The sequence below is a fragment of the Prionailurus viverrinus genome, chromosome B3 (genome assembly GCF_022837055.1).
Source record: "Prionailurus viverrinus isolate Anna chromosome B3, UM_Priviv_1.0, whole genome shotgun sequence".
In the NCBI taxonomy this organism is placed as follows: Eukaryota; Metazoa; Chordata; class Mammalia; order Carnivora; family Felidae; genus Prionailurus; species Prionailurus viverrinus.
Window position 1 is genome coordinate 50,049,839 of NC_062566.1, and position 21,447 is coordinate 50,071,285.

At 41.0% G+C, this 21,447-nt stretch overlaps 1 protein-coding gene across 2 annotated transcripts in view; it reads right to left on the minus strand.

The window, feature by feature from the left end:
- The window catches only part of GALK2 (galactokinase 2), a 134,797-nt gene that overhangs the window by 26,081 nt on the left and 87,269 nt on the right, over positions 1-21,447 (minus strand). For both annotated transcript variants that reach the window (XM_047862984.1, XM_047862983.1), the window contains exons 7-8: positions 20,557-20,709; positions 10,980-11,190 (exon numbers count right to left, since the gene is read on the minus strand). In XM_047862984.1, coding sequence (XP_047718940.1) covers positions 10,980-11,190; positions 20,557-20,709 — 364 coding nt within the window. The remainder of the gene's footprint in view (positions 1-10,979; positions 11,191-20,556; positions 20,710-21,447) is intronic.

The following is a 21,447-nucleotide window of genomic DNA, read 5'->3' on the forward strand; positions in this document are numbered from 1 at the left end:
TTTTCAGGCACATTAGTATCCCATTCCCATGCTGCAAACACTAAATTAAATTAGCATCTTATATTTAAGAGGGAAAAAATCTTTACCTGCTCTTAATAGCAAAATCATGGGTGAAAAAAATACACACACACACACACACACACACACTTTCAACACAAACCACATTAATCCATGGAAAAGTACATTCCAAGAGTCATTTGTGATATTTTCAAATCTACAGCATAATGCCATCTTGTCTGTGGAAAGGAAGGGCACCCCACATGTTTATAACACCACTTGCTCAGATTTCCAGGAGAAGCAAGAGCCGGGATTGTCTATGTCATAATAAACTCCACTCCTCTGATCTTGAAACCTTTGCCTCACTCTGCTATTGTCACCCTCACCTGCATTTTATACTCTGGCAACACACGAAGCTCCTGTTAACTCGAGGGACATTCAGAAGATGAGAGAGCCCAGTGCTCCCTAATTACCATGTTCCCTTCTAATTATAGTTATCAAACACTGCTTAAGGAGAGCAAGGTGCTCTCTTGAGATGTGCTGTCTTCATCTGGGTAGCCCCTTTCCCCCCTCCAAAAAAAACCTAATAGAGAATCTTGAATGTAACAACAAATTCTCAATAATTATCAATTAATTCTCAGTAAATGTCAACTTCCTGCTCCCATCCCATCAGCAAAGGAAGAATCTAAAGCTGCTTCCTGGATGAGCCACATTTTTGTTTCCCTCTCTTTCTTGAGGAAACGACTTTCCCATTAACTTCCCAGAACTTCCCTAAAGCTTTGTTCTTGGAAAAAGTGAAAGGCCCAAACAATTTCAAGATATTTGAAAAGGAGCCTAGGGAGTTGGGAAGGGGTCTTGGTCAGTGCAGAGTTGAATGAAGGACTATGGAAAACAAAGGTCACACTTGCCTACAGCTGGCCTGTCCTAATATTTTAACATAAAAGGGAATGAGTTAGGGGTGCCTGGGTGGCTCAGTCGGTTAAGCTCCCGACTTCGGCCCAGGTCATGATCCCACACTTCATGGGTTCAAACCTCGCGTCGGGCTCTGTGCTGACAGCTCAGAGCCTGGAGCCTGTTTCAGATTCTGTGTCTCCCTCTCTCTCTGCCCCTCCCTCACTCTGTCTCACTGTCTCCCCAAAATAAACAAACATTAAAAATTTTTTTTTAAGAAAAGGGTATGAGCTCTACTCTTTGCTGTCTTCTACTAATTGAATTACAGGGAGAAAAATGTAAGGGAGCAAGAAGAATGAAGACAGGCAAAGGAAAACTCAATGCTTATCTGAGAAAGAAGTGGCACACTTTAGCGTTTGTTTTATTGTTGTCTTCCCACAAAATGCTAAATAAAGGAGACAAGGATTATGCTGGCCTTACTGATTGCTAATGCACAATCCCTACCACAGTGCTTGACTAGTTACCCTTCAATTGAGTACTTGTTGAATAAAGGAATAAAAACTTACTCCTATTTACTTATATCAGTCATTCATTTGCCATTATAATCAAAAAGTAGGACTTTACCAAATTACAATAGATTACGCAAGTGAGAAACTACATCATCTGCCATGCTAAAAGACCCTACTAGCCCGCATAGGCTATTGCCCAGACTTTGCTTTTGAAAGGTATGCACTAGCATAGACCAGGAAGGTGGGCCAGACACTGCACAAGAGGGGAGGGTTGAGGGAGCTCTAACACGCGCTAAATGTGGCCCTCCTCTTAATTTCCTCATACTAAGTATTAAAGACAATAGACCTCCACTACACCTGGACTTTCCCAAACATAGCGTGGTATTAGGGAAGATAAAAACGGTGCACTTTGACAAACATCTAATGAGATGTTCCTATTCTCAAGGTGCTTACAACATAACTGGTAATGTCCTGCAAAGATAAGTAAGGATGCTGTATTTTACAGAGGCTGTGATTACGAATGAGTTTATGTAGCTCTCCGGGTACCAGGGTGGGAGGTGAATGCACACAGGCATAAGTTTGTCTGGGACCTCTCTGTGTTTGTGTTTAAGTGATTCTCCATAAAAAAGCTCTGAGTGCAGATGAGTCTGTCTTCCTTTAAAGATACTTTTTCCCTTTTTCTTTGTCTGACTCTTCCCTTTTGACTTTCATCCTCTCTGCCATCTTTTCCCTATTGAACTAAAATACAGAAATGAAGTATATACCTTGCCTCTTTGTTAATCGAGTAGAATTTTATATTCCTTGTTCTTAGAACATTCTGTAGTTTCTCACTAAGACTGAATGTTATACTGCTATTCCTATGGAGATGGCCTCTGGTCTTTTTTGCTGCATCAATAACCCTTGATAGAATTAAGGCTTCCCAGTGGTACTAATGGACTGAGGGTGTTCATTCTTGTGGTCTCTCCCACCCCATTCCCACCTAAGACAATATGAAAAACTATCTTCCTCAAGCTTTAAAAAAAAAAAAAACAAAAAAAAAAAACTATGCAATTTCTCTGCCCCTGAATGTAAAGTGGTGCCATGTCATGTTTCCATCAGGAAACCTGCAGCAGGAATGAAGATCAACTGAGATCTCATGTGGTTAAACCTGTGAATGCCTATACAGATACAATGGATCATTGTTTTGTTGTCATTACTATTAAAATGTGTCAATAACCTGGTAAAAGTCACTAGATCAATATCTAGTGGAAACAAATTGGACACAAACTCGTGGTTAGGAAAAAATATGCATTTTCTAATTTAGAAATTCTTAGTAGGAAATTTCCTTCCACCTGAAGCTAGGTACTTTGAAAAGTAACAAAAGTAAGAGGTGAACTAATATCAAACAAGAGATGTTTTTCTGGACCATGCCCTAAGATTCAAGAATAACACTCTCCTGAAAAGAGACTATGTGAACTCCACAAGACAAGGGAAAAAGTGACAAGCCAAGGGCCAGGAAGGACTTCACCAAAGTGTAGATAAAATGCCAGTATGAGAGAAATGTGCAACATAAAAGGACATCACAGTATATCTAATATTTAAGTGAAGATACTTGGAATTTGGTCAAGAACAATATCCATTGCCCCAGATGTCTGGAAAGAAATGCCAATTTCATAATTGTACATGAGACAGTAAATTGTTTCTCATCACTAAAATTTGACAGGATGAAACTCCTAGCCACACAGCACAGAGAAGTGTGGTTGTCATTAGGGCCGTTTCTGAAATGTTCCCAGTGCTCCTTACACATGTTAAGACAGACCGCACTTCCCCACCCCCTTTGAAGTTCCTCAGATCCACATGACTTGCTCAAGCCAACGAAACAAGGATAGGAGTGATGGTGTCAGTCTCTGGAGGATGTTAAAAGCCAGTGAGCAATTATCAACATTCCCTTCCTCTGGCCACAGGGATTATGGACAAATATTGAGATAGAACACCCCCCCGCCCCCCGCCGAAGCCTGGGTCCCTGTATGTCTCAGATAAATGGACCCTTCTGCTGCCTTGTGTTGGATATGCAGAGTACACATATTTAGGTGGGTGAGGAGGGGGGGGGGGGGGGGGGAGTCAAGCCACTGAGACTTTGGACTTGTTACTAAAGCATAATCACCTCGAACACATCAATATAGGAGATAATCACTTTGACCAAACTGAACATATTTAACTATAGAAAAGCAGCTTTGTATATGAATAAAATATTTACTTACATGGAAACCTAAAACTGTGAAAATGAAAGCAAAAATAGCAAAAAAGTAAAACTCAGAGGAGCAAGATTCTGTCCTGTTAGGTAGATGAAGACCATAGGTTTTTTTCCTAATCCAAACCAGCAGAGAGGCAACATGGTACACAATGAGACGTCAGCTGTCCTCATATCTACAGAAGCCTCATTCTACTCAAAGCAGTGTCTAATAAATTCATGGCCGACTCTTTGATAATTTCATCTCTCAGAAGGTAGAGAAACATTTGTGATAAATTCAAACAAAGGAATACTGTCAAGATATATGTGTCAAGTCACATATCCTAGCCTTAAGAAAAACACATAGGGGCGCCTGGGTGGCGCAGTCGGTTAAGCGTCCGACTTCAGCCAGGTCATGATCTCGCGGTCCGTGAGTTCGAGCCCCGCGTCAGGCTCTGGGCTGATGGCTCAGAGCCTGGAGCCTGTTTCCAATTCTGTGTCTCCCTCTCTCTCTGCCCCTCCCCCGTTCATGCTCTGTCTCTCTCTGTCCCAAAAATAAAAATAAACGTTGAAAAAAAAAAAAAAAAAAAAAAAAAAAAAAGAAAAACACATATTTAAAAATTTAGAAATTGTCTTTTACATTTCCTTCCCTTCCCTTCCCTTCCCTTATTCCTTTCCTTTCCTTTCCTTTCCTTTCCTTTCCTTGAGGCAGCCATGAATGGCATAGCCAGCAAAACCAGAGTCAAAAAGGCAGTTCGGCCTGAGAAAGTAGCTAGGAACGACAAGGTCAGGGCCAGGGAGGCCGGCAGGGTTGGGATCAAGGTAGTGGTCAGGGCTGAGCAGCCCAGGGGGACCAGCAATGCCAAAGCCAAGGAGACAGCTTGGATGAGGAAGGTAGCTGGCAGGGCCAGGGGTAGTTATAGGGGAAACAAGCAAATAAAAAAATATATTAGGAAAGATGAGGGCCATTTTTTTAATGCTTCAATGGTCTAAGCAGGGGTAACTCATGCCATTGCAGCTCATGTACATTGTCATTTATCTGCCCACTCACTTCACTGTCATAGAGCAGCAGTTAGGTCTGCAGTGGGCTCCCTCATCCCACTGGCCCTTCCCTTTAGCTTCTCTGACTCTTTGGGCCAGGTACATGTTTAGCTTCCCCTGCAGGACACCAGCATCATCAAACTTGCAGGCCTCGAGGTGGTAAGAGTTTGACTCCCATTTCTGTCCATCCTCATGGGTTCCTACTATCCTTAACACCCTCACTTCACATCTATCATCACTGCCTGACTGTCTTTCCTGTTGACGTCAGGCTCCAGCACTGGATGCGAAGATAGAGTCCTACGTACTAAACAGCTTACACAATTGCATGTGGTCGAATCTATATAATAAATCCCTTTCAGGGAGACTTGGTGGCTCAATTGGTTAAGTGTCTGACTTCAGCTCAGGTAACGATCTCACAGTTCATGAGTTTGAGCCCCACGTCAGGCTCTGTGCTGACAGCTTAGAGCCTGGGACCTGCTTCAGATTCCGTGTCTCTTTCTCTCTGTGCCCCTCCCCTGCTCACACTTTCTCTCTCTCTCTCTCTCTCTCTCTCTCTCTTTTTCTCAAAAATAAGTAAACATTAAAAAAAATTTTTGTTTAAATCCTTTTCTTGGATAAAAGCCTAATACAGCCCCACATCAGTGGTTAAGACAGCAGAATGAGGGCTCTGGAATTACTGCATGGGTTTGAATCTTAATCATTCTGTACCTCAGTTTCCTCATCTGTAAAATATCAAAATATTGGAACCTACCTTATGGGATGTTCCTAGCAACAAAATCATCTGAAGCCAATCTTTTACCCTTTATGCTTCCATAAACTAAATCTATGCAGCCTGTGCTATATTTCACTTATATAGATTTGAAATGTTTAAAGTCCATGTGTGAATTCAAAGACCACTGTCAAAAACATTCAGATGCAAGACAGAATGTTCTGTTGGCTGCAAAACCTTGGTATTATTCTTTGTTTATAGAATGAAAAAGGAAAAGTCAGTATTATTAACAGTTATGTCAATGCACGCAGCCTATTTGATACTGTAATGGAAAATGCACTTGCCTTTCTCTTTTAAACAGAATTTCAAACAAAAACATCTACCAAAAAATTATTCCCTAGGAGCTGCCTAATTTGGGGAGTTTGTCATATCTCAATAGTACGAATAGATTAGGAGGGTGGGGAGGGAGGTGGTATAAAGGAACAGTGAATGCATCAGTATTTGAATGTGTGTGTCCAAATGTGTTCAAGTCAATTTATACCCTGGAAAAGACTATTTCATGCATGTACTCTAAACATGAGTACAAGTATAGCAAATGTCTTAAAAGGACTTAGAATAGTGTAAGTGTTTAGAACATAGTAAGTACTCAATGTTAGATGTTGTTACTATATAATTATTAATGTAGAATGAACAGATTTTTTTGAAGGCTAGGCATAACCAGCCTTTTGTTAGACTTTGAGTGCCTTCTTAAATTGGCCTCCTCCCCATTAGTTCTCCATATGGATAGAAGAAAATTAATTCAACTCATTTATTCATTCAGCAAATATTTTCTAGTCACCGTGGGAATACAGAGGTGCACAAAACAGGGACGCTTTTGCAAGGATACAAATCCTGGGAGAAGATGTTGCCTTGTGGCTCACATTTAGTTGTCATGACTCTTTTAGGGTTTATTTCTGGGAAATGCCATTATAGTAACTACTGTATGCAAGTTTCATATGAGGCTGGAAAAGTTGTTTCCAGCTTGCTTTCATGGGTGTAGGTCACCGGAGTCTATGGGGCTGCTTTGTCAGGAAGGTTGACATCCCCTTCCTCTTTCCCTGCACCATGTACGATCTTCCTGAAGCTGAAGGCTCAATATTCAAGGATGACCTTCCCAGAGAGAGGAAAACACTTGTCTTTGACAAAGAGGATCAGTGTCAGAGAGAGGTAAATGTTTAGTCTCACTGGTCTAACTCTTTCCTACACTACACTACATCCTCTCCTGCCAGCCATGCCAAATCACATGAACTCGAGAAAGTTGGGGAACTCAAGTGTTTGAGGGTACAGAGTATGAAGAGGTGGTCAAGCTCACTGGTTCATTCTGGGCCTTTCTCAGTTCAAGACGGCCAAATGTATTTCAGACTACTGCAGGGGTCAACTCCTCCTCAAAATATCCTTTCAGAATTTCATTTTAGCTCTGTTAAAACACTCACACATGGGGAAGAACATTCCAGAATTCTCTTGCTTTTGTGGCTCCGGAATGGCCTCTGGAGCCAGAAACGAGGCTGCTATTTTTAGCCTTGTAGGATAAGGGGAAGATTCTGAGCTCTAGCCTACCCATCAGTGGCAGGGGCACTGACCAGGGTACAGCACACATCACTGGCAAGATTCCAGTATGCTGATACTGGGTTGTTCCCACAGAAGTTGAGAGTTTTAAGATGTCATGTCTTCAAATTCATACTTAATAAGGTATGACCACATTCATGTTTAGCTCCTTAAATATTTGAAAAGGGAAGGTAAACCAATGAAAAGGTATATAATGTGCCCAGCTGAAAGAGGAAGAGGAAAACCCAGCAAGGAAGCATTATCTTCAAGTGATCTAAGATAAAAGATACAACCATTTTTTCCTAGAAAATAAAAAGCCTTTACTCCTGGCATGATCCTGCCCTCTGTGGCCAGATAGCTGAGAAGTCAACAAGAGTGAGGAACAAAACAGAGACACTACGGAGAGAAGGAGAGGAAAAAGGATGAAGTGAAAGCTAATTATTCCCACACTTGACCTTCCAAAACAACTTAAGCAACTTGAAGCATATGTTTTGTGTATAACAAAAATAGTTACTTGATTTATCCTTTTATACTTTGTTTCATAAGAATCTATTATCTTGTAAAAATGAAAACAACAGACAAAACTGAAGGATTCATCATATTTGGCATTATTAGAATTCCATCACCTAGATTTTAAGGATTTCTGCCCAACCAGTATCTGTAAACACTAGGAAGGTCTATATTTTCCTTTGGAGTTTTTTCTAGGCTCTTTATAGAAAACTTTTCTTCCAAAATTCTTATAAGAATGATTACATTGTGTTGAGATCATAGAATTTAATGCCTGACATCTTACAAGTTATTTTTAAATTGATTTCTTTGATATCTGATATCTTGATATCTTTCCAACACTTAATTGGAAATTGAAATTACTGACCAACTGACTCTATTTTATAAGTACCTTTATATTTTTGCATCACATAAAAACAAACTACTTTTCTTAGACCTAACTGAGATAATCTATGAGAGCCACAATTTATCAAATGAGAAAATTCCACAGTACTTCTCCCAGTTCTTCTAAACACAGCAGCTCGGGCACATTCTGGCCAAGTTGAGTTTGCTACCTGAATTAAGCAAGCTACTGGATGCCACATGATTTTACACTTCTAAAGCCAAAGCACCAGAATGGAAATGGCCAAAAGGGAACTCTAACCACAAAGTAACCTATCTTCATCACCTCTCTTCAGTCTCAAGAAAAAATCAGAGCCAAGCAAAGTCCAAATTCAATATTATCTCACTTGGTGCAGGACTGCTAAGGCCAGCTTATAATATGCGGGGGTAAAAAAATGAACAGCAGAAAGAGAACTGGATTAAATCAGAAGACTAGGATTTGGGATCTGGCTTTAGCACTTACTTCCTATAAATCTTGACAAATCATGTAACTCTCTGAGTTCTTCACTTATGAAATGAGGAGAACCAGGTGACCCAGAGTTGTGAGATTCAAATTATATGATGTGGGTAAAGACTAATATGTAAACTATAAAGTAAATAACAAGCTTTTTGGGGTGTTTTACTCTAGATGTCTTCCTAAAGAGCAGCCCATGCCAGTGCCCTGTGCTTGCTGAAAAGCCTGATCACGGCTTGTGACTTTGGAAATCACAGGATCTAAACAAATTAGTCAGCAACCGGCCAGCACTTTGTCAGCATATGGTCACAGACAGTTACTAATCTAAGCAATGAGATTCATGTCCAGCCCAGCACAGTACACCAAAGCTGCAAGGCCACCCCAAGGCTAACTGTATGTGCCCACCTCTCCTGACTCTGACCACAGCTTCATCTCTTCCTCTGGATTCACACCTTAGGAAACACCTCCCATTGAAATCAGCCTGGCCCCTGAGCCTCTAGAAACCCACACATCATACCACACCCTTAGACTATTCCTACCTGTGGGCAAGACCTGACAAATAATCCTTCAAATATTTCTAGCCAGTCCCTAGTCATGGACTGTAGCCACTCTAAACGACATCTAAAGGATTTGAGGATTTTTCCTTTGTGTGTTTAATTTTAATGGCCGCTGAGCATTTCCAAATCTAATTATTAGAAATTTGGAAAGAGAAAACAACAATTGTACATGGGGCTTTGGAAGTCTGGCTGGTTTAGCAAAGGCTGCAAGCTACAGTTTGATTGTAAACATCTCTCTCTGTGCTGTAACCTCACAGTCAACATCTCCCAACTCACACTCATATCCAGGTAAAGGAAGCAATTTTGGCAGAAAGCAAACATTGGATTCCACGTGCCTTTGGGAAGGCATGGATCTCCATGATGAGAAAAGTTAGTTCTAGTCAAAACTAAGCATGTTATTAAAGTGAATGTCCTGGAATAAAAGGCAGAGACACCCTCCAGAGTTCTCTACGGCGCCAACTCATACGATTTAATGCAGCCCAACATTTAGTAAGAATCCTATCTTCTAAAGGGTTAAGAGAAACATTGGCTTAAGGTCTTAGACCAACCAAAGCACAAACTCAGAAGAAACAAGGCAAAGATACAAAAGGATCTTGATCCCTAAAGTTAAGGCTAAGTGTGCCAAGAGAATTTGGCTGGAAATCTGACTGAAGTTAGATGGCTAGATTCAGAAAGTAACTCAAGCGACATTAATCTAGGAGATTCTACAACCCCACAGACTAATTTATGTTCATATTTTTGTTTTGTTTTGTTTTTTAACTTACTTATTCCAATAGCAAAAGAGAAAGAAATCCTTTGAGGGTGATAGAATTACAAAATGGATTCATTCATTCAACATAGATTTACTGAGTACAAACAAAACATAAGGAAATTATTGAAAGCATTGCAAGCATGCCAGTAGGGAAGTTATTTTAGATGAAGGGGTAAGATTAAGCATGCATCATTTTTATAAAAACAATCAAATCCTTATTCTTTGGGGGGAAATTTTTAAATACATATACATAAATAGAAAGGCACATACTCTGATTAGGAAATTATCTTTTGTGTTTTCCAAGGTTTTCTGGGAAATTAACTTATTCTTTAAATGCTGAGATAGAGAGAGGTTGGAAAGACAGGCAGATATAGAGAAAAAGGAACATAGATACAGAGAAAGAGAACAAGCTGTGGATTGAGAAGGATACAGAAGAGATAAGAATTATATTGAACTTTTTAGATAGGAACCGCATTTCAGAAAAGAGGAAAGCTCTAGTCAGAAAAGGGCAGTGATGTTTAGGATTAAAGGTCCAGAGGCAAGACCAAGGTGCAATTAGTAAGTGGAATGGTTCAGCCAAGACAACACTATACGAGTGGACGTGTATGGGCTCAAAAGGGAGACAGGACAGAACACAGGCCAAGTTGAGGAGAAATTTAACATCCATGTTAAGCAGCTTAGGTACTGAACTGAACTGAAATGGGGCTCTGAGGCTGATCTTTACAAGCTTTCAACCCAACTCTACATCCAGAAATGGTTGGATCTTAGCTAGATGTCCCTGCCCCACCTGCACCACTGGTATTGACTTTCCACAGATAGATAACCTTTGCTTCTAAGAAGAGAAGCCACCCCAGTGCACCTCCAACCTTTACCTGGCCTTCATCTCAGGGATCTGATATTATCAGCATGAAAACAAGATCTCTTGAAAGCAGCAGGCAAACAGAAAAAACTTTCACACTAAAGTGGGCAACAAATTTCAACCTAAGCAGGGAAGACTTTCTGGTGTCCCAGGGCGTGTCTCAGCAGTTATAAGCACTGCTCTAACCTAGACCTTTTTATGTAAATAATATAATAACCAAGAAAATGGACAGAAGAAAAAAAGAAAAGCTTACTGAAATAGGAACTTCTCAAGGGCAGGAACTTTGTTTTATTCACCTTTGCCTCGCCAGAATACCTGGCATATAGCAGATCAGGAGATATTTGTTGACGAATGAATGAATGTATTTAATGGAGCCAAGCATCTAGATAGTTAAGTTTGCCAAAACATACACATTCTCCAAGCACCCTCAGGCATGCTTCTAAATCAGTCAAATCCATGGGAAAATTGTAATCTTTCCAGCTGTGAGTATGGGAGCAATCCATGTTCTTAACTTTCTTCAGCCGACTCACCGTCTTGAGTGTTTGGACTCAGAACTTGGGTTCGAAGCTCCTGCAGGCTAATTCCCAAACACCTGCAGACCTCCTCAGGGCTATAGGGTTCAGGGTGAAGGGCGTCTTCCACCATCCTGAGCATTTCTTCCAGACTGACCCCTAGTTTGGCCTGCACCTCCTCTAGCCGCAGTATTTTATCCCATTGCAAGCCTTTGTACTTTGCCAGGAGCTGTAAGTTCAAACCAAGATAATGGTTATCTTTCATTTCAGAAATTGATAGGTGCTATTTTAATTAGCCAAATTCAACTTTAAGCTGTTGGGTTTTTGTTTTGTTTTGTTTTTCCTATTCAACTTATCCACATTTCCCATCATTGCTTGAAAATGCACACTGGATTCATATGTTTGGAATTAAACATGCTTGTGTGACACTCGCAGGCTAGTTAAATATTTTTCCTTAAAATTCCTAATATCCCACTGATTTTTTTTGGTTTTTGTTGGTTTTTTTTTTTTTTTTTTTTTTTTTTTTTGCCTGCTACCACTTTCCCTCAGGGCTATTTCTTGGAATGATTTTTTTCTTTTATCCCTATTCAGTTCATCCCTAATACACCACTCTCTATAAAGTCTACAGAAAGCTACTCAATTCTCATGTGACCTGGGTTCTGAGGTGGACACTGTATGCCCGATTTCATTAGAGCACTTCCTGTTTACCACATGCCTCTTTGAAAATGGCTAATGAATTTAAGTATCTGGGCATTTGGACTAAAGTCCCAGATTTTAAATGAAAACCTCATTGGTGACCTTATGAAAAACCACTTCATTAGATCACTGGTAGAACTAATGCTGTATGCGTCTCCACCCTCAAGAGTATGGCTTCCAACTGCATCCTGAGGCATCCCTTAGTCTGATGGAGAGTGTTAAGTACAAACCAAATCTTTGTAACCAGGTCCACTTATGGGAACCTTAATCCAGAATGTATTTCATTCTCCCCAGACCACTCGCAGCCCTTCAGAGCAGGAGACAATCAAAAGAGTGAAGATATCTCTCATCCTAAGGTCTATAAAATTCATTCCCTTAGTGTGAGGCAGGTGCAGACAATACAAACAGCAAAAAGAAGCAAGTAAAAGAAGGGGAAACTAGTCTTCAGGAAAATGTGCATCTGATTTACTCTTCTATTATGCTGATGATTTGATTTTCTTTCTTTTAGACAGGAAGCAGGGTTTACCAAAAGACCATTGAACTTTTGTTAGGGCCACTCACTTCTGAAGAATGTTAATAACAGAAGTTCTTATATTCATTAGTCCTCTTTTTAAAACTCTGGCTAATACAGTTGAAAGGAGTTAATGACTTTATGGCAGAACTGGGAAAAGAGAAAAATTCTATTTTTCTGTTCAATTATTTCACAGAACATGGTACCATTTCTAAAGCAAGGACTAAAGCTAAGACCTTTCCTTCTGACTTTGTTTGCTTAGAACATTTAGTTAGCGTTTGAGCAGTGCTAGATTTGATACCTCCATGGATTTGCTCTTTTATTTAATTCATTCATCCATGGTCTATATTCCAATGTATTGCCAAATTTGTTTGAGAAAACTTACAAAGACATACATAGAACAATATATTTATATTATACAGAAAAAGAGCTTAAGTTGATAATCTCCTAAAATGATACTTTCTTGAAACACAGATCCAAACCCAGCCAAAATAATCAATGAAGCAAACAGAAGTAATTATACCTGTATATGATTTAAAATGTGCTTTTTATTTCTTTTAATCTTCAACAGCCTTATGAGATGGGTGTTATTACTCTATTTAAGACGTGAGACTAAGTGACTTGTCCAAAATCATCTAACTAGTAAGAAACAGAGCTAGAAATTAAACCCTGATCCTCTAACTCTTTCTTGCTTTCTCAAGGCCACATTCTCAGTGAGTCACAGCCAACATCTACACGGTGTTGCTTACACTAGTTCAAATTGCCATTCAAGCCCTATGAATGCATTTCTAAGCACAAACTAAGATTTGTGCTAGAAATGAACCTTCCAGTGATTTAAAGACACTTTGATAGATGTGTTCCATCTAAAAAAAAAAAAAAAAAGGGAAGGAAAAGGAAAAAAAAGATGGCCCCCGAGTGATGACTGTGGGCTCTTCCTAAGGACCTTTTAGTAAACAACAATCTTCAAGTTTCCATCCCTGGGCTCACTTGGACAAGTCACATTGCCTCAGGCACTTGATCCAAGGAAACTGGGCCAGGGATGTGTGAGGAGAAAGTCTGGGAGGGATGCCTGCTGCTGCCTACAAGGTTGTTTTTTTAAGGCAGCCTCCATGTGTGCTTTTCTTCCATAGACATAGGCACCAGCATACAAAAGTTACCATTCACTCCAGCAATATCCCAGTTTGCTGTTGGGTCCACATGGCCTATTTGATATGTATTTCAATTAACAACAGCAGCATGGCCATGAGCCACCGAACAGCGTGCTGTGTCGTAGGAGTAAAATAGGAAAGCTGCTTAAGCCCTTTGGAATCTGGCTCAGAAAACAGAAAGATGTGACTTGCAGATGAAGGAAGGGGATGGGTAAGAGCACTGTTGCTCAAAGACAGAACTTCATGAAGGAATTTGCCACTTGAGGCCCTGGTGATTGGCCTACTTCACAGTTGTGAGTCAGGGCTATGAGTCAGGGCTAAGGGTCATTTCATCACAAGTTCCTCACTTGTAGTAGGGTGGGGAAATAGGAGAAAGCAGTTCTTTGTCAACATCTAGCACTTTCTTTGCACCGCTGCAAGTACTAAGTCTTTGTATCAGATACCACTTGTGGGAGGCTCCTGAGCTTGTTCCATGCTCAGTGGGCAAGAAAGCAGGCAACAAGTGTTTTGTCCACAGTCGTGGAAAGAAGCAGATAAAGGGTGCTAGGATCCTCTCTCAGTTGGTGTCTCTCAGAAGCAGGCCTAAGGCAAGTATTTAGAAGAAAGGATGATTGCAAGATGCTGGTAGAGGAGTAGAAAGTGAGACAGGAACAGAAGCCAGTGCAAGGTGTAGTGATACAGACAGGTGAGGCCGGGCCCAGCAGGCCCTCTGGAGCCTGTATGTAAAAACCTCAGATGTGCCTTGCCTGTGGGCAAGAAAGCTGGGATATTTACCCACTAACTCTCATCCATCATCCGGTGAGGGCTACTTGCAAGATAATTCCCTAGCACTTCCAGGTTGTGTCAGGTGCAAACTCAGAGCTCTGCTACAGCCCGAAAGAGGCCTCAGTCCTGGAAAATTGCTGGAGCTTGCTGTCAGAGAGTGTGCTGAGAGAGTGGTAAGATATGGACCCTATTTTAGGAGCCTGACTGTCAGAATCCCCCTCTCCTTGACTTTCCCATTGCATTCAGCAGTACTAACAAATCAGTGGGAAAAGTACCAAGTCTCCTCTTCACCTGGTCAGCAAAAGGCTAGAATTTCTAATCCCTTCTCTGAGTTACCTCTAAAAACACTCCATTCAACAAGCTATCTTCCATACAGCAAAAGCAGCTGTGTTGTTTTGTTTCAGGTTACATAAATCACACATTCTTATTTTTAAAATTTCAAAGAACACAAACAGTTCAAAGTACAAAAAAAAAAAAAAAAAAAGCAAAGTACAATAAATTGTCTGTAGTTATCCCAACGAGACAACTACCAACCACCATTTTGATAATCATCCTATCATACATTTCTACAAATGTTATGGATACCTGCACACATATAGCCCAACATAAGTGGGATCATACACAGATGTTTTATTGTGAACCCTTTTCATTTTTTGCATATCTCTCTGTTACCCACTTCCCACTACACAGAGCTGTTCTCCAGTATTCTGTGGCAGCTGGTGACTTCCGTGTGCACATCGCACTCATAACCACCACGAACACAGAACCACAATGACCCTGTGCAGTGTTAGTGATCTGCATTGCCTGCACTCCATAGCAGGTTTCAGGCCACAGGATAAAGCCAAAGAAACCCACACAACTGTGCAGATGGATCTACCACAGTCTTCACCACACCCTCAACACATCCTGCCTTTTTTTTTTTTAGAAAAAAGGCATCCCCAAACATCATGCTCTGGATCCCACTCACACCTAATTCATAAGGGGCACAATGGAAAGAGCTGGGATAAGGACAGACCTGGATTCCTGCGCTTACTTAAAACAGGTCACAAGCTACCTTGGCCCAAAACTCCCAGTATGTGACATGGCTCACTTGATGTCTACTTCACAAGCTACCATGAAGATTAAGTAAGACAACACTAAAAGCAAATAGCACCTTGGAGGTGCCCAGGAGGGCACTATGGTTTTCCTTCCCTCCCCATGTTCCCCTGCCTCTCTAGTAGTTCTCACCCACCTGACACCTTCTCCCATGACTTCAAACATACACATTATTATCATTATAATACAAACATACACATTAAAATCATTATTCGGGGTGCCTGGGTGGCGCAGTCGGTTAAGCGTCCAACCTCAGCCAGGTCACGATCTCGCGGTCCGGGAGTTCGAGCCCCGCGTCAGGCTCTGGGCTGATGGCTCAGAGCCTGGAGCCTGTTTCCGATTCTGTGTCTCCCTCTCTCTCTGCCCCTCCCCCGTTCATGCTCTGTCTCTCTCTGTCCCAAAAATAAACAAATGTTGAAAAAAAATTAAAAAAAAAAAATCATTATTCCCAAAGCTACCGCTCTTCATTTCTCCCACTCTTCCCATACCAAACTCCAGTTAAGGAATATGGCCTCCCAAAGGTCTTTCCTTACGTCCCAAGCCACTCCCAAAGCCACTGGAGTTTTCTCAGTCCCTTTAAAAAGTCCTAATAAGTCAGTGGTTTCTGGCACTCGTCAGTCCCTACCTTCTTCAAATTTTCAAATTTCCTGTTTCATTGGCTTCTATAGCACTGAGTTTTCCTGGTTTCTCACCTCTCTGGTCCCTGCCTCATTTCCTTCCATGACTCATTGTTCCCCTTTCATTATCTCATTGAAGTCACCTTCCAAGTTTAACCCCCGACCCTCTGATCTTTTCTTGCCACACTCTTTCCTTCAGCAAACTGAACTTAGCTCTTGGTTTCAACTGTTATCTCCAAACAAATAGATCTGAAGGCTCTCCCCCTAGCCAGAAGTTATATTCCATGCTCAAATTTCTAACCACTTACAAGAAAATTCCGTGGGAAATTTCACCACCTCTCACTTTCCAGCCACCTTCCATCCAACCTTCCCTAAACCCACCCACCAGTGGCAGAGCTAGGCTTTCCACCCATCATTTCAGCTTAAAACTTCAGTCCTTATCAACTCAACACGTTTCCTTTATTCATGCTTGCCTGCGTGCAAGGAGCATTTGCTGAGTGCCCACTACTCCCCAGGCCCTAGGCAGACAACAGTGTTTATTCACAGGCACACATGGTGCCTGACCACAGGGAGGTCTCAGTCTACCAGAGAAGAGAGGTGTTAAATAAGAATTACACAGCGAAGCACTTCATCTAATTGCCATAAACTACGATAATGGACAAATGCAGGATGTGGAAAGAAGGCATTTAACACATAAAAGGACATTTGACATAACAGGAGTGGGGAGGGTGGTCAGGGAAAATATCATGCCAAAAGAAAGAAAGAAACCCAATCACAGAGAGCTTTATGCCCAACCTTTACCAGGTTCAGGCACAGCCTCTCTCATACCCCTCCCTTTTTATCCCATCCCCGCTTCTCTTCAACCTGCTGCCAGGTTCGTACTTCTAATACCTTGCTAACAGCAATGGCTCCCCATGCTTCCACAACCAAGCCTGGCTGATTCTCAGCGCGGCACTGAAGCCCCTGCTACAACCTGAACACATTGCCCTGTTCCCCAATATGAGCGTCCTCTACCCTGCAGTGTGGTCCCACCATTCCGGGAATGCTCCACACTAGAGTGTTGGCAGAGTGTGTTCTACTGAATCAACAGTGCTGAGCGAGACCGGCCACGTTCTTGGGTATTTGGTTTTTCTCCACTGAAATTCAAGAAAACTGCCAGAGTCCTGAGATGATGCCCACCTCTCACGTTCTATCACTAGACAGAGAATAAGTTCCATATTGACCATTAAGTGGTAGGAGCTAAAACACCGGGCGAGTGATGGCCCCTGACCAGACAGGCTCTGTAAAGAGTCACGCTGTAAAATTTCCTTGAAGTGCCAAAGGACCACATGAAACTCTCTCCTTCATTGCTTCACATGTTGCCACAAGGAGCTCGGGGTATGCAAAAGCAATGGAATAATTTCTCTTCCCTTTCTGACTTCCCATAATGCTTATTATCAGCATCACACATTTTATTCCCCAATATAATTAAGGGATACTCTCTTTTATAGACATAAAACATTTCTGGAAAAGTTTAAGCCACTGAATGTGTGTAAAGTATGAAAAAAATTGTGCTCATGAAAGATTTCTGGCCACTGTTAATTTAAGAACATAAAAATGTGCTTCACTTAAAAGTATCCCTTACGCAAGTAGTAACTATAAATCTCTACTGAGTTTGCTTTGAAATGTTTTTAATTTTAGTTCAAATGGCTCTACCAGACTCTGACTTTCAGTGAATCTGCACCATTTAGCTTTTGGAAGCTACTAGAGGAGCTAGTAAGGAGAGGAGGAGGGAGAAAGAGAAAGAGAGACAGAAAGGAGACTTGAGGATAGAAGAAACTACCGATGTTAAAGCCAAACAAAGAAAAACCATCTTTGTTGGTTCAGTGTACTTCCCCATGTTAAGCAGATACAAAAGGTACTCATTATCCGAAGAGGAGCTTGGAGAGCTGGGAGCAGTGGGAAAATGAGTGTCATTCATTACAGCTTTGCTGCAGAGAGCTCTGTCTGATCAGTCTCATTTTTGAAGCTATTCTGTTTAGTCATTAGTCATTCAGACACTTTTACTGTCTGAAAACAGAAAGTTTACCCAAATTAAGACAACTTTCTTTACCTTTTCACATGGGAGGTTTATTTCCTAATCTGAGACCATTTCTAAACAAATATTATATTCATCCACATGTGAATAAGAGAATGGAACCATATTAAAAGGAAAATGTGCTTAGTAAAATCTCAGCCTAGATTCCCAGGCAAAAGTGTATTCTTAACATCAAGATCATATTAGCAGTTTTATCTTTACTTCCCTTTTGTACAGAATCTCAGATTCTACTGATCTGCAGCAACATGATTCAGGAAACATTTTTCATCTTGATGAAGTCTTTGACTTGTCTTTCTTCCATATTTTAAAAGAGAGACAAATTCAGAGTATATACCAATTGGGAGGAGTAGGGGGCAAAAAGCAAAATTCAGATGCCAATTTCACTGACCAGAGTACCTCTAAGACACATGTGGAGCTATCAACTCAGAAGATATCCTCAAGAACAAGAGGTTTTGCAGTGGAGTAAGGTTTTTCAGCCACTACTGCTTCCAGAGATGGCTTTTTTTCCAGTTAACTCTCAGACATTTCCTATTCTGACAGCTTCCACTAGAGACTCAGCCCACGACTGCGCTCCTGTCTCCCCTTGCATCTTGGGAAGGGAGGAGTCACAACAGGAACCCATTTCACATCTCATACTCGTTGTAGCTGTAGATCTCGTAGAGGATACCTCATTTCATGATAAAACTTTGAAAACAACGTTGTGTGTGCATGAAGTCTCCTCAGGAAGACTACACTTACTCATCAATCTCAAAGTAAAGTCAGCAAGAATAAACCCTTAAATAAATAAGACACGAATTTCTTCCACCTCCTGAAAGAGGAAGTTTGTTGTCCTAAAGGAAAAAAAAAACTTCACTGTCATTGACGCTTTGATATTGAAAAGTTTACTGCACTACTTCTCATATATGCACGGATCAGATACTGTGAAGTTTGATATTAAAACATTGCTTTTACACAAACTTTAGAAATTATCTGAATGAGTAAATTCCAAATTTAAAACATTTAAACCATGATTTAAAAAAAATATATTAATGCCAAAATTTTCCAGAAAAAAAAGCACCTTTTATTTTTCTGGCTCATCGTATCTCTACTCCCCCTAACTTCACAACTTCAGGTGGTGGGAGGAGGGTGAAGTGGCAAGTCAGTCACAGGGATAACTGTACCTTACACAGTAGCTGTAAGGTACTTTCTCCACAGTAGCTCCTCCAATATTCACTGGTAAAATATTGTGACATTGAGCAAAATCCATATGACAGGGCGGGTAACACAGGGAGTTATTCATTTATTCAGCAAATGTTTATCCTGTGCCTATTTTGGCCTAAGCACAATGCCAGGCATTAGAGAGATATAAGAGTTAGCAAGATGGATGCAGTCCTGGCTCCCGATAAAATTGTATCAAAAGGAGGAGACAGACATTAAACAATGGTGATAAATTCCATAACTGAGAAGTGTACGTACAATGAAATTTGAAGGGAGACTTAACCTTAGTCTGGGAGTAAGAAAGTCAAGGAAAGCTTCCCTGGGGAACATTTAGGCTCAGACTTCAAAGAAGGTGAGGGGAAGAGCATTCTGGGAATGTGCAAAGTCCCTGGGGTGGGAAGGAGCATTATAACCGGAGTGTAATGGGAGTGGGGGATGCTAAGACGGGAAGAGGATGAAATGCACAGGCATCAGATCTTGCAAGTCTCTCCAGGACTTTTTACTTTATTCCAATGAAATAAAAAAAATTGAAAGATGTTAAGCAGGGGAATTATCTGATCAGACTTAAATTTCTAAGCCCTTATTCTAACTAGGAGAAAGCACAGTGCACCTCCTATGCCAGAACCCACTCCCCAGCTCCAGGCCTTAATTCTCTCCACGTTTCTGGTCATACCATGTACCTTTCTGGATCCTCCATAACATTTCATTTCTGTGTCACTTTTTGGAGCACCTGCTTACATACCATACCTGATCACATACTAACCATTTCCTATTTTCACATCCCTCTAATTTTAACTCTCCACTCTACTCTCTCTATTCTAATGTCTTATATCTCTCTGTGTATCTTCATGCTCCTAGGCATACAACAGGTATTCAATAAATACTTCCTAAGTAGATTTAAGGCTTGACTGGCAAGGTTCTTCTAAACTATGGAACAGAGAACTCCCAAAACTCCCTGCTGGTTTGTGTTTCCTTTGCAGACATGTAAAAGTCTTTTGGGCACAGGGGCATTACAGAGAGCCTGTTTTTTCAGAGTGACCAGTGATGGCCCGCTGCTACAAAAATGGTGCATCTAACAGCAGCAGGTGTTGGGGTTACCATCACATTTGTTGAGGAAACAAGATCAGTTATGGTCACTTCCCATCAGTCACCTCCAACTACCTTTCTCCACCCATACCTAACCCACGGCCTGTGCTTCACAGATATAAACTCTCTTCTTCTCCCCTGCCACCCTAGAAGACTCAATTGTGAAGTTCACATAACTTCCAAATGCCTAGAGGTTGCAGGGCACACCCATAGGTTTATTTATCTCCTGAGTTTGGAATCAGATTGCTCTCTACCCAAAGATTATCATTTAAAATATTGCTGCAGTCAGAATGTTGCCCTAAACTTTAGGGAAAGAGACAAAGTAGCAGGGAAAAAGGAGAAAAAGGACAAAAAGGACAAGAGAAAGCCTACTCCAGGTTTCACTAGTGTGCCAAGTTCATACCTTTGCAGCCAGCCGACACTCCATCACTCTGATATTGAAATGTGAAGTCGCTGCCTTATTCATTTGCACACAACTGTTGGCAATCACAAACACTGCTCCACTTGGGAGTTTCACATCAGTTGCCCTCAGAGGACTAAATTCTATCAACTTGGCCTATTGGAAGAAAAATGACAGGTGAGATATAATGTATTAGAATTCAGAAAATGTTAAATAATTTATGTATTTATTTACCTTAGCAAACATTTCTCCTAAAAATGCACTCATTCGATTCAAATATTTTTTATTGACTTCCAGGCACTGTATGAGGCACTAGAGATACAACAGTGAACAAGACAGACATTGTCCCTGCCCTCATAAGAGTTCACAATCTAGCAGGAAAGACAATCAAGTAGACAAATATATTTCTAGGTTGTGTTACAGTGGTAGCAAAGTGCAGGGAGCTTTATAGACACATAGTTGAAGCATCTGATCACCTAGTGTAGGCTCCTAAAAAAAGGGAAATCTAAACTGAATCTCAAAGGATGAGCAAAACGAGGGCAGACAGAGGATTTCTTGACCCAAATGGGATATCAAAGAGAGGGAAGAGCATATGCAAGTTCAGAGACAAAAAACATGAGGTGTTAATAGAGCTTTATGTATTGAAATTTGGCTGGAGCTCAAAGTTGGAGGGTTGAGGATTGGTGACAGGGTAGGCTGGAGAGGTAAAGCAAGGGCCAGGTCATGAAGTGTTTTGTAAGCTCAAAGACACTGGACTTTGTTCAGACTCTATAGCTAACTTACATTAACATCAGGACTCTTGCCATCATCTATGCTTGTCAGGTCTCATCCCAAACACCCAGAGTATGTTCTCAACATTAAACCACATTTCCTCATGCTTCATGTCTTTGGCTT